At 42.5% G+C, this 13,616-nt stretch overlaps 1 protein-coding gene across 12 annotated transcripts in view; it reads left to right on the top strand.

Moving 5' to 3' along the window:
- ITGA7 (integrin subunit alpha 7) overlaps positions 1-12,123 on the top strand; it is a 72,504-nt gene extending 60,381 nt beyond the window's left edge. For 10 of the 12 annotated variants that reach the window (XM_058166946.1, XM_058166945.1, XM_058166952.1 and 7 more), the window contains 4 exons: positions 2,832-2,945; positions 5,012-5,110; positions 6,421-6,546; positions 10,579-12,123. In XM_058166946.1, the coding sequence (XP_058022929.1) occupies positions 2,832-2,945; positions 5,012-5,110; positions 6,421-6,546; positions 10,579-10,758 (519 nt within the window). In that variant the 3' untranslated portion in view covers positions 10,759-12,123. Of the gene's footprint in view, positions 1-2,831; positions 2,946-5,011; positions 5,111-6,420; positions 6,547-7,190; positions 7,304-10,578 lie in introns of all 12 variants that reach the window. The other 2 variants (XM_058166957.1, XM_058166947.1) reach the window with 1 other exon arrangement.
- The last annotated feature ends 1,493 nt before the right edge of the window (positions 12,124-13,616 follow it).

Raw genomic sequence — 13,616 nt, 5'->3', positions numbered from 1 at the left:
ACTGTGTGTATTGAACACCATCTCTGTGAAAATGCCCTGAAAGTACTGGTAGTTAAACTGCCCTGCATGACATTTGATGTCTCTCTGGTCTACTGGGAAATAGCGGCAAAAATACAGGAGATCTGCTAAAGATGACAAAACTGTGATTTTCTGAAAAAGAGCCTTCATAAGCTGGACTTACAAAAGAAATCATGATGGTTTTTTTAAAAAAAAAATATATACATATAAATACAGTGACCCTTACAGCATAATAAAAAGATAAAACAATTAAAAATTAAGAAAAAATAAAAAACCAAAAGGCGACATGGGGGTGGGCTTCTTCTCTCTATCCCATCAACCAATCCAACACAGAGTGTGCCAGTCAAGGCTCTGGCCAGCCAACAGAGCCAAGTTTTAAGGCTCTTATGGAAGGCCAGGAGCGTGCAACAGAAGAATATTTCAAAGGGTGGAGGTCACAGCAGAAAAGGCTGTTTTCCTGGACCCTGCCAGCCAATTTTTTCATAGATGGGATCCCAACTAGGCCTCTTCTGCTGGAGTGAGTGGGATGGACCAATCCCATTGGGATGAGATGGCTCCTTAGATACCACTGAACCAGAAGTGGTATTCAGCAGGTTCTGTCCAGTTCTGGAGAACCGGTAATGGAAATTTTGAGTAATTTTGAGTAAATACCATCTTTGACTTGCCCCTCCCCCATCTATTTTGTGCCTCCCGAGTCCTAGCTGATTGGGTGGAAATGGGGATTTTGCAGTAACTTTCCCCTGGAGTGGGGAGGGAATGGAGATTTTACAGTATTCTTTCCCTGCCACGCCTGCCATGCCACGTCCACCAAGCCATGCCACGCCTACCTAGCCATGCCCACAGAACCGGTAGTAAAAAAATTTGAATCCCACCACTGCACTGAACCCATGCCATAAAGGGCTTTAAAGGTGATAACCAATATCTCGAACTGGACCAGGAAACAGACTAGCAACTAGTGTAGTTTGCTCAACAGGAACATTACATGTGCCACCCAAAGAGCCTTCAGAACTGTCTGCAAAGCATTCTGTATGATGATGAGTTGGTGATTTTCTTGATTTCATTTATTCTCCTATCCAGCATCATCTTCAAGCAGAATAATAACAACCACCCATTTCTGTCTTTAATTCGTGGTGTAGGTGGGATTGGGCAATTCCAGGTAGATGCTCAGGATAGAGAGTTTTAGTAACTAAAACTGGAGTGGTAGCTTGGTGGTGTGGAAGTGTTCCTTGCCAGTAACCTGTCACTTCTGAATATGATTCTTGTGTTCTTCTACGAGAGGAGTAAAACAGTGTATAATAAGACTATGATTGACAGATTGCTGAGGTGGAGGAAGGGTGGGATAACATAGGTGGCAGTTTTCTGGTGCATCGGGAGAAGCTAATTTCTGCTTAATCTCACATTCCTGCTCCAACTCATAAACCAATAAGGCAGGCAGAATTTTTCCCCCCCCAGATTGGCTCAGTCTCCAGAGAGAATTAGTTCTTTAATGAATAAAAAAGCCCAGCGATGTTTCAGAAAAGGATCAAACATTTATTTTGAAATGAGGCGATTTTCCAGAAGAATTTTAAACCCATTCATATCGGCAGTTTGCATAATGCTTGAAAGGCACTTTGCTGGATTGGTATTAGGGAAATAAATACTTATGTGGAAATCAGCCATTATTACACAGTCCAATTCTCAATGGTCATGGAGGCAGTGTCCAGTGACCAGACAGAAGGAGACATATCCACAGCAGTCTAAAGCAGGCAACAGGAATTGGGCAGATCTTGACCACATCATTTTTAAAATATTTTTTTTAATTTATCTCCAAAGTTAAAATTACAAAATAGAAAGGGAAAAAAACCATCTGGGTTTTTTGTTCTTGTTTTGACCAACTAATGGTTTATATTGTGAAAAAAGGCATTATGGATAGTTCCTGTGGGAAATTCTTGGGTTGAAGAAGGGGAACAAACAGATTAGCCGAAGACAAATCTAAATTGCCTCCATGGTAAACTGGGGGATGAGTCGAAAGTGAGATCGTGAGAATGTGGTCTCTAAAAATGGTGAACAAGGTATCTTTGTTAATGAAACATAAAGAGGAACTCCTGGAATCCATGAAGTCTGTAAACTTATTCTTTTCTGAAAGTAAAAACGTTCAGGAATCGAATGGCATCAAGTCAGAAATGGGCAATCTTTGGTAAGAATGAATTAGGAGAATGGGAATGTATTGTAACAGAAATGGCTAGTTTATATTATTACATAAAAGCAATAAGTTGAGGTTTTAACCTATTACCTCCTCCTACTGCACCAAAAGGAGTCGGGAGTCAACTTTTCCTTTCTTTTTCACTTCTGCCCTACACTTTCCCCTTCCCTTTTCCCTCCTTTATTTTCCCCTTATTTTCTTTTTGTATTTTATATATTGTATTTTGATAAACTTTTTTTTTTTGGAAAATAAAAAAGGAGAATGGGAATGTATGTGTCCAAATCTGCCTAATTTTGACTTACCCTGGCATCTCCATCTGTTACCTACGTTCGAACAGGCAATTATCTTATCAACTTTCAGAAATCGTAGCCAAAATGCGGTCCAAAGGGCTCCAGGTGGGCCACCCCCTGCATCAAGTGAATCGTGGGCTAATAAACAAGCTATTGTGATTACAGTCAGAAAGAATCAAGAAAGAGGGAGGGTCCGCACTGCAAAGCTATTCCAGTGAAGTTTTCTTTATAGAAAAGAGTGCCATAATGGGATATCTCTGCTGTAGATGAGATTGTCAGAGATTCTTTCCCGTCCTGACTCTAATATCCTCAGTCACATTTTTTTCCCCCTCCTGCTTCAGGACTGTGTGTTGGGCACTGCTCGATGTCTGCTATACAAATGCCCCCTCTACAGTTTTGAGCGTTCAGCTGTGCTCACCATCTGGGCCCGTCTCTGGAACAGCACCTTCCTGGAGGTTAGTGTGACTCCCCCTGTTGGATGTTAGAAGAACACAGAATCATATGTAAACGGATAGACCCAAAGGGCATTTCCTTACAGACAGTTGTCCTGTTCTTGAGTTGGAAGAAAAACATGTTTTAACATATAATTAGCATATTTTGGGTGCTCTGTGACCGAGCTTTATTGAGCGTCAGCAGCAAAACTAGGAAGCACTGCTGTCGCTGACTTAATGCATGATAATTTCAAGTGGTGGTACAGTGGGTTTATTTCCCAGTGTCTTTTTCTCTCCCACCCAATATCTACTGATGGGAAAATGAATCATCGATAGCTCTCTACAATACCTTTATGGGAGCTGCTGTAGCAGTGTTAGCACTGTGGCTTGCAGTCCTCAACCCCAGGGTTTTATTTCTTTTTGTCACAACAATATACACAAACAATTGCCATAGATAAAACATATATATATTTATATATATATATACATACATACATATATATATATATATACATACATACATACATATACATATATATATATATATATATATATATATATATATATATATATATATATATATATATATATATATATATATATATATAGGTCTTTGGTTGTTGGGTTTTCTCCGTGTAAAATTGGAAGTGTCTTGGCGACGTTTCGACGAAGTCTCATTCGTCATCTTCAGGCTTCAACCGTGCTTCTGGGAGCAATGTGTGATCGCAGCTGTTTCTTCCTTTTAACTGCTAGTGGGGTTTGAACTGATTGGGTGGGAGCTTGGCTGTGCTCTGATTGGATGGGGTTTTCTGTGCTCTGATTGGCTGGGGGTGTGTCCTGTGTTGGTGGGGGCTTGGTTGTGCTCAGTCTGGTCTGTGCTGCAGGGGGATTTGAGCTGGTGTGCTGCATAGCTGTTGTTTTGCTTTGTGGTCGTGCTACATCTTCATAGTGGGCCTGCTGCATGAATGGATTGGAGGGGTTTGAAATGGCTAATGTTGCAGCTGCGGTCTGGCTTCTCCAATCCATTCATGCAGCAGACCCACTATGAAGATGTAGCACGACCACAAAGCCAAACAACAGCTATGCAGCTCACCAGCTCAAATCCCCCTGCAGCACAGACCAGACTGAGCACAACCAAGCCCCCACCAACACAGGACACACCCCCAGCCAATCAGAGCACAGAAAAAAACCCATCCAATCAGAGCACAGCCAAGCTCCCACCCAATCAGTTCAAACCCCCACTAGCAGTTAAAAGGAAGAAACAGCTGCGATCACACATTGCTCCCAGAAGCACGAAGCTGAAGCCTGAAGATGACGAGCCAAGACACTTCCAATTTTACACGGGAGAAAACCCGAACAACCAAAGACCTATATACAAACACCCGTGAAAACCTCAGAAAACACGGGAGAAAACCCGAACAACCAAAGACCTATATACAAACACCCGTGAAAACCTCAGAAAACACACACACACACACACATATATATATATATATATATATATATATATATATATATATATATATATATATATATATATATATATATATATATATATATATAGGTCTTTGGTTATATATATATGTAAAAAAAATATGCATCAACTATATTAGTTTGATATAATGAAGGGAACAATAGGACAGGAACGGTAGGCACTATTGTGCTCTTATGCACGCCCCTTATAGTCCTCTTAGGAATGGGGTGAGGTCAATAGTAGACAGTTTTTGGTTGAAGATTTTGGGATTTTGAGTAGAGACTATGGAGTCAGGTAATGAGTTCCAAGCATTAACAACTCTGTTACAGAAGTCATATTTTCTGCAATCAAGTTTGAAGCGGTTGACATTTAGCTTGAATCTATTTTTTGCTCTTGTAATATTGCGATTGAAGCTGAAGAAGTCTTTTATAGGAAGGATATTGCAATAGATGATTTTGTGTGTTAAACACAGGTCATGTCGAAGTCAATGGAGTTGTAAACTCCATATCACATAGCAAGTGATACAGTCTTTGTGATGTTATAACTCGATGTTATAACTATAACTAAGAGACTGCTGAACTATGACGATGCTGAACCCTGTTCCTTTTCCTCCTAGGAATTTGCTCATATGACATCAGTGGAGGTGATTGTTCGTGCCAACATCTCAGTGAGCTCCACTATTCGCAACCTGGTCCTAAGAGATGCCACGACCCAGGTGGTGTAGCCTTACCATAACTCCTTTCCCCTTTGTGTTTTCCTTGCGTAATATAAACAAGAATTGCAGCTCTTTAGCATCATTTTGCCCAGCCTGTTGTCCTCCAAATGTCTTGGACTTCCATTTTGATCATTTCCAGCTTATAGGGTAAAACAGTATGCTGACTAAAGCTCATGGAAACTGAAGTAACACACATCTGGAGGGGACCAAGCCACAAAACGTTTATGGGGTCCATTTCCTTCCTTACTGAATCACCTACTGCTTCTGAATTAGGAAAGAGAGAGATCAGAGGTGGGATTCAGCCGGTTCTGGCGAACTGGTAGTGGCAACTGTGGGAGGCTCCGCCTACCCGCCTGGATGTAATGTGTCGTGTCCCCCACCCCCTCCGATGACCGGTTCTAGGAATTCCGTATCAGGCATGGGAACGAAGCCTCTGCAGCTTTGCCAAAGTCCTCCAATGTTTCTCAGGGCAGGCAGGAGTCCAAGTTGTGACTTCAGCAAACTAGAGGAGACTTTGCTTGACTCAAAGTTGGAATGCCAAAAGCAGGTCCTTTATATAGGCTGTGGGGTGTGGCTCCATGACTCAGCATTTATCCAGGCCTGCCCCTCCCTTCCTTCTGCTGGCGTCGCCTCTCAGATCTCCGGAAGCGAGGATCCTCCCACTTTGAATTGTCTTCTGCTGTTTGAGAAAGGGAGGGGTCAGAAGGAGTAGGCCCGAGTAATTCCAATCCGTGGCTGACTTCCTCTGATGGCTGAGCCAAAGGAACACACACCGTATGAGTGAGGTTTGTTTGTTCATTCCTGACATCCTGTCTGGGCATGGGGCCAGGGCCAGGGGCTGGAGGCATGACAGGCCGTTCATTTTCATTATCAGACTCGGAGTCTGATAGCAGGCCCGGGAGGAGATGGGAGGGGCCCGGCTGAGGAGAGGAGGGAGGACGAGGCACAACATAATGCGTGAGCAAAGAGCACGTGTGGAAGGCCGTGCGCATGCATGCGTGCTCACATTTGCAAATCGGTAGGGAAGGTAAGTGAATCCTACCTCTGAGAGAGATGTTACTAAAATCATTAAGTGCCAGATTTTGGAGAAGGCCTCACAAGCCATTGTTGCCCATTAAAAGAACAAGAAAGGGGCTCTGAGGCCAAAAGCGAAGGTGACCAAATCAACCTCTTCAATGAGCGATGAGATTTCGTATGTAAAAGCAGAACAGAAACTGTTAACGGCTATTTCATTAACAGCAGTGTAACCTGTATTCCCTCTTGAATGTTTCGGATTTGCTCTCTCACTTTCTGCAATTTCTATTCCCCAGATTCCAGTGACTGTCTACTTGGATCCTGTTGTGGCCTTGACACGAGGTGTGCCCTGGTGGATTATCCTCATTGCAGTACTAGCTGGAATCCTAGTCCTGGGCCTGTTAGTCTCCATCTTATGGAAGGTGAGCTGGCCAGAGGAAGAGCCAGTGGTGGCTACTGAGGGGGCCTCTTATCCCTGTACAGCCTTGATACCAAGGCAAATTTTATCTACAAACGTACATGAATGCATGCATTTTAAGTGCTTCTGTGTCATTCCAGTCGAGCTGATAGTTCCAAGTTTTATTATATCCCGAAGCCACCATAATTGCGGCCTAACAGTATCCTCTATTTCATCGTGATTATTTCTACTGTAACAATCCATTCCGGAGAGGCCATTTATTGTAGCTGAAATGTTCCAGTGATTACATCCTTCCAGAACAATTGCACTAGATCTGCTAGGATTCACAGTATCTGCTAGAGCACAGAGGTCTCCAACCTTGGCAACTTTACGACTTGTGGACTTCAACTCCCAGAATTCCTCAGCCAGCGCATGCTGGCTGAGGAATTCTGGGAGTTGAAGTCCACAAGTCGTAAAGTTGCCAAGGTTGGAGACCCCTGTGCTAGGGAAAGAAGTATCTGTTGAGTCTGAAAAGTCCCTTTTGGAATTTGATGGGGAGATGGTGTCTGCTTGAATGGACTCTGATGGGCGTTTAAAGGATGGCTTCATCTTGAGGAGCAGAAGCAGAGCAAGCCTGCTAATACTATTCCTACTTCTCCCAATTCCCAGTGTGGCTTCTTCAAGCGGACCAGCCAGGTTTCCAAATACTCCACAAACTATTATCGGGCCCGGCTGGCGATACAGCCATCTGATGCAGACAGGCAGGCCATGGAGGCCTAGTGGTAATGCCTGGTCTCACCTACCTAACTGACCCCTCCCCCTGTATGTGTATTGGAGTGTGTGAGAGCACCGATGACCCAGAAATAGCAAGTAATGGAATGTGGTTCCTACAAGCCCCCTAAGAGTACTAGTGCATGTTGTGTTCACAAACAGCAATCCCGTTTTCTGTGCCCCCAAGCATATGTGGAAGCATGCCTACAAGACTTGGCAGATCCTAACTAACAGATATGAGGGTTTACAGTCCTTGTCTGCATGTGCTCTGTGGGATGCAAAAATATTAAAGGTCACACAGTTGCAACTCACAGTTGTGTTACATCGTGTAACACGATGTAATTCAATATTGAATGCAATACAATAACACGTGGGTTATTAAAGGCATTATGAATAGATGGCAAAGCCTACAAACTTTACAGGCATTGGCAAGATGTGTATATGCACAACGTAATTCTGAATCTATTTGGGGGCGTGAAAGGTGTACTTATGAAGCATGAAGAACATTAGTTCCAATAGAAGAGAATATTTAACAGAATAACAGAAGGGACCTTGGAGGTCTTCTAGTCCAACCCCCTGTTCAGGCAGGAAACCCTATACCAATTCAGACAAATGGTTGTCCAGTCTCTTCTTAAAACCTTCCAGTGTTGGAGCACCCACAACTTCTGGAGGCAAGTCGTTCCTCTGATTAATTGTTCTCACGATCAACAAATTCTTCCTTAGTTCTGGGTTGCTTCTCTCCTGGATTAGTTTCCATCCATTGCTTCTTGTCCTGCCTTCAGGTGCTTTGGAAAATAAATTGACCTTCCTCTTCTTTATGACAACCACTTAGCTATTGGAACATTGCTATATCATGTCATGCCTAGTCCTTCTTTTCATTAAACTAGACATACCCAATTTGTAGCTCAGGGTTGAACTGTGGAGTCCTCGGTGCTCACTCAGCTTGATTGTTTTTGTGCAGCTGTTTCATTACCTGGCTAACATCTTCAGTGTAGAAGAGAGTGGGTTTTGTTCTATCTTTATATACAGTAGCTTGCTGTCAGTGTTAGTGGGAGGGGTAAGGTTTTCTCTTGATTGAGTTGTTGCCTATCTGCTGTTTGTTTGTCTGAACTGGTAGTTCTTTGATTAGAGTGTTGTTTATTGCCTGATTGCTTGTTTGGTGTTAACGTTAGTATTACGCCACTGCTTGTACATAAGTCACGTTAAAGAATATACTTTTGGGGCTGGATAGATGGTGGAGCAAGACTAATGGATTGGGGCTTTAGCTGAAACCGTTCTGAATAGGGCTAAAGAACAAATGGCCGGTGAATGGCGCAGGCTGGTAAGGCCTGTTATTAAGAACAGCCTGTTATTAAGAACACAAAGCCTGCAATTACTGCAGGTTCGAGCCTGGCCCAAGGTTGACTCAGCCTTCCATCCTTTATAAGGTAGGTAAAATGAGGACCCAGATTGTTGGGGGGGCAATAAGTTGACTTTGTAAAAAAATATACAAATAGAATGAGACTATTCTATATACAAATAGAATGAGCCTTATACACTGTAAGCCGCCCTGAGTCTTCGGAGAAGGGCGGGGTATAAATGTAAACAAAAAATAAAAATAAAAAAAAATGTGTAGCTATAAACTGTAGCAAGGAAGAGCTTTATTGACACAATACAGGGCCTTCTGAGGGCATCTTACCCAAGGCCCCTCAAATCTTGAGTTATTGCATGGTGAGAAAGAACATGAAAGATGCCTATGAACATTGACAGTATATACCAGGGGTCTCCAACCTTGGCAACTTTAAGACTTGTGGACTTCAACCCCCAGAATGCTGGCTGAGGAACTCTGGGGGTTGAAGTCCACAAGTCTTAAAGTTGCCAAGATTGGAGACCCCTGGTATATAAGGATACATTCAAATGTTTCCAGTGGATGGGGGCAACTCTAATAATTTAATTTTCATCTAATCCAGTTCTATCTGCATTCTTGCCACCATCTGTAAAATGATGTCTGTTTGATCTGGCTGATTTTTCTTAAGGACTACAGGACCCTGTTGGGGAGGAAAGAATTATTTCCCCCCATAATTTAGTTATTAATGAAGTATACACTAAAATACAAAAACTGGGATATGGGATTCAGCATCTAGTTTGGGGCTAGGAGAGCATACCAGAGGGGATCTGAATATCATTGCAAAAGGATATGTTTACAGTGAATGAAGCCTTCTATCTATCCATGTGTCAGAGAGCTTGGTAATAAATCGGTCTTCTACACTCATCCCTTAAAGTCACCCTCCCTTATTTGCAGTCCAAACTGGAAATCTGATTTTTAAAAAAACCCATCTAATAATATTTATTAGAAGGATTGAGGTTAGAATGCAAGTACTCTTACTTTTAGATAGGGCACATAAGGTAAAGGTAAAGGTTCCCCTCGCACATATGCGCTAGTTGTTCCTGACTCTAGGGGGCGGTGCTCATCTCCATTTCAAAGCTGAAGAGCCAGCGCTGTTTGACGACGTCTCCGTGGTCATGTGGCCGGCACAACTAAATGCCAAAGGCGCACGGAATACTGTTACCTTCCCACCAAAGGTGGTCCCTATTTTTCTACTTGCATTTTTTATGTGCTTTCGAATTGCTAGGTTGGCAGAAGCTGGGACAAATAACGGGAGCTCACCCTGTTACACGGCAGCACTAGGGATTCGAACCGTTGAACTGCCAACCTTTCAATTGACAAGCTCAGTGTCTTAGCCACTGAGCCACCGCGTCCCCTAGGGAACCTATATGTAGATAATTTAGAGCAGTAAAACATCTGCCCATTTCTTCTCATTGTTTTGATGAAGGTGGCTGGAAGCTTGTCCAATTTTTTTTTTTGAGGGCAGGACAATATACATCTGTTCCTTATTTTTCTTAGTGCGAAAAATAACCCACCCGCTTCCCCCTCCAGTGTATTGAATTTCTGTTCTCAGAATTTTTCCAGAAGTTGACAGAGGTTTGTGACAGTTGAAATCCCAACACAACTTGAGGGTCCCAAAAGCTCTATGTTCTAAATCAGGGGTCTCCAACCTTGGCAACTTTAAGACTTGTGGACTTCTCCCAGAGGTTGGAAGCCCCTGTTCTAAATGCATGGCATGCATTGAGCGTTTCCATCCCACTTGGTGAAGTGTGAATAGGTGCTGGAGTTAACCTATAGCAGTGGATGGGTGGAGCTTATGGCTTAACAGCCGAACTCAAGAACCCATCTCCTAGCATTCATGTGGTAATGGAGGGCAATGCTAACCTCATTGAATTCACAAAATGGCTTCCTCTCTTCCAGCTTGGCTTCTTCAAACGTGCCCACTATGAGAAAGCCAAGCTACCCCAGTACCATGCAATCAAGATTCCCCGCCAGGAGCGCCAGCTTTTTCATGAGGAGAAGACAGGCACCATCACCAAGAAAGACTGGGTCACTAGCTGGAGTGGAGACAGTGATGGCCACGTTCCCGTTTCAACCTAGTCACTTCCCTCTTCTTGCATGTTCCTGGCGATAAGAAGGCTGCTTCGTAAGGAGGGACCTTTTAGTGGCACCAGCCGAGCTCACTGGAGCTGTGCTCTTGGCGTGCTTTTCTCTCTACGTGTTGTGTAGGCACCGGATGACCCTTTAAGCGGAGGTACAGCAGACACTTGGGGGAACTGATGCTTAACGGTGGAAGTTGTGCCGATGGATTTGACAAGGCCAAACCTTTGAAGAGTTTTTACTTCCAGGGATTTTGAATTTTCTTGTAAAGCTGAGCAGTATCTGATGAGGAAAAAAAAAAGAGCCAGCATCTATCTGAAGAAATGCTCTCTCGGTCATCAGCCAGGGTGAAAAGACCAATGAACTGCGCACCCTGATGTTGAGAGCTGGAACTGCATCTACCTTTGGGTATGTGGGCCATCAAGTCGACCTTGACTCTAAGGACAAGTCTCCGCAGTTTTCTTGGCAACATTTTCAGAAGTGACTTACCGGTACCATTTTTCTACAGCCGGGGACACCACTGCAAGAACAGCAGGAATATGTTGCAGGATTTGGTCCTTTGAAAATGAGAAGTGGGTTGCTTGAGCAGCATAAAGGGACTCAAAGCCTCTCTATGTGTGTATGTGTGGTTGTGTGTGGTTGTGTGTGTGTGTGTGTGTGTGTGTATGCTTGCGCACGGGTGTATGCGCATGCAGAGGATGAGTGAGTGACAGAAACTGCCTTCTTTTGAGCATGATTGCTGCCTTCCTGCCATCTTTTTAGTAGTTTTCATTGTCTTAATTCATATTAGAAGCACTAGAAGAATAGTCAGTTGAATGTGATAGGACAGGCTTTCAGTATCAAAGGTTCTTATTACTATGTTTAAAGGCAATACTAAAATATCTCTTGGTTGCTTGTCTTCTTCCCCGAAAAAGGCCCATCCCTATCCAATCAATAGATGTCTGTCTGATTTCTATCTCTGTCATAAACAAACACACATATACTCACATCTCTCTACCCATTGATTTCCTTCCTTCCTTCCTCTCCTTTCCCCTTTCCTTTCCTTTCCCATCAGAACACAGCAACCTACCTCATCAATTTACTGTGAGGCTAGAGCTGATAAGCAATACTTATCAGAAAGGTCAGATGAATTTTGAATAGCAGAACTAACCAAGTTCAATGGAAAGTCATACCCTCCCAAAATAAAGCCCAATTCTAGCAATTACTATGCCTGCTCATCTGCACTGCCTTTCTGGCCTTTATGCTTAATGGAGATGCAAAACCATTTTTATGCCACAAAAAACCAAAAAAGATAAAAGAAGAATGCTGCATGTGATAGAGGCTGGCTTCTCATCAAAATTATTAAATGGCTTCACTACTTTAGAATCCTGGTGTGTATATTTAATGAATTTTACGACAGGTAAGTCTTTAGAGGCTACTTTTCATTGAGGCATTATATTATCCAAGTCACCATTCACTCATAACATTAAATCAATGTGGTTTGGTTTTGGTTTAACATGACATATGAACCAGTCCATTATAGCTGTGCATTATATGCAAACGGTGCTACTGTAGCTTGTTCAACAAACAGTGCTTTAAGAAATCTATTTTAGTTTTATATTTTTAATGCAACTGTTGTTTCCCACTGCAGGGGACAAAAAAGCTCTGAGGTCAACTTTGATTTTATTGATAGGATTATCCCAGATGCTTTTCTCAAGTTTCTGTTCTAATGACATTTGTTCCTAATCACGACATCAAAACGAAATGTGCATCATGATATGATCATGTAAGTGCTTCCCTTTCATACTTGCATCAGGAGGTCACACAGAAACGCATAAGGGGTGCAATTTGTATTGTAATGCTGAGATATGAGTTTTGTTCATTGCTCCTTTTTATAATGAAGGTACCAACTGCCTTGTATGAATCATTCAGGAAAATAAGCATGTTCTTAGGGTGCCAAAGGAAAGAGGTACCCCAGTTTTTCCCCCTAGCTATTTTGCCTTTAATTCTTTCACTGCCATACTCAAATTTAGTTTTTGACACATTGAGTCTTGTCACTCAAGCTCTGGAAGGGCTGAAAGATACCATTGTTTGCCTGTGCTCAGCACATCTAAGTGCCTATACTCTGCCTCCTAGAATTGTGACAATTTCCTTTCAGAATTACCCTTTATGGTTTGCAAATCTGGAATAAGTTTCTCACCCTCACTTTCTCCCTAAAAGACAAATTAGCAGAAACGTAAGAACAGCTGTGCACAAACATACTATATAGAAACTGGTCTTTGCTTAAGAGGGACAGTAATCACAACACAACTGTGGCCTCCCCAAAAAAAGGAGTTTTAAAAAAATAGAAGCATTTCTCAAATCATCTATACAGCGCATTGCAGACGGATCCAGAGCAAGAACCTGCTATAAACCCAGTAAATTGAAGTATTGTTGGATACAGCAAAACCCATCAATAATCCTATGAAGATCCTGTAAAGGGCCTCTGAGTGGCTCAGACTGTTAAGACAGTCTGTTATTAACAGCAGCTGCTTGCAATTACTGCAGGTTCTAGTCCCACCTGGCCCAAGGTTGACTCAGCCTTCCATCTTTTATAAGGTAGGTAAAATGAGGACCCAGATTGTTGGGGGCAATAAAAGTTGACTTTGTATATAATATACAAATGGATGAAGACTATTGCTTGACATAGTGTAAGCCGCCTTGAGTCTTCGGAGAAGGGCGGGATATAAATGCAAATTTAAAAAAAAGATTGAAGTTATGGAGTATGCTATTCAATTAATGAAAGATTGTACCCCAATAAACCTGTTTTTAAGGTGCTATGAAATGTATTGTTGTTGCCATCAAGGCTTCAACCACCATCAAATCCAGAAAGTTCTGAT

Source organism: Ahaetulla prasina, chromosome 2, assembly GCF_028640845.1.
Source record: "Ahaetulla prasina isolate Xishuangbanna chromosome 2, ASM2864084v1, whole genome shotgun sequence".
Classification (NCBI taxonomy): Eukaryota; Metazoa; Chordata; class Lepidosauria; order Squamata; family Colubridae; genus Ahaetulla; species Ahaetulla prasina.
The sequence above is the reverse complement of the archived record's forward strand: the minus strand, read 5'-3'. Positions and strand labels throughout refer to the sequence as shown.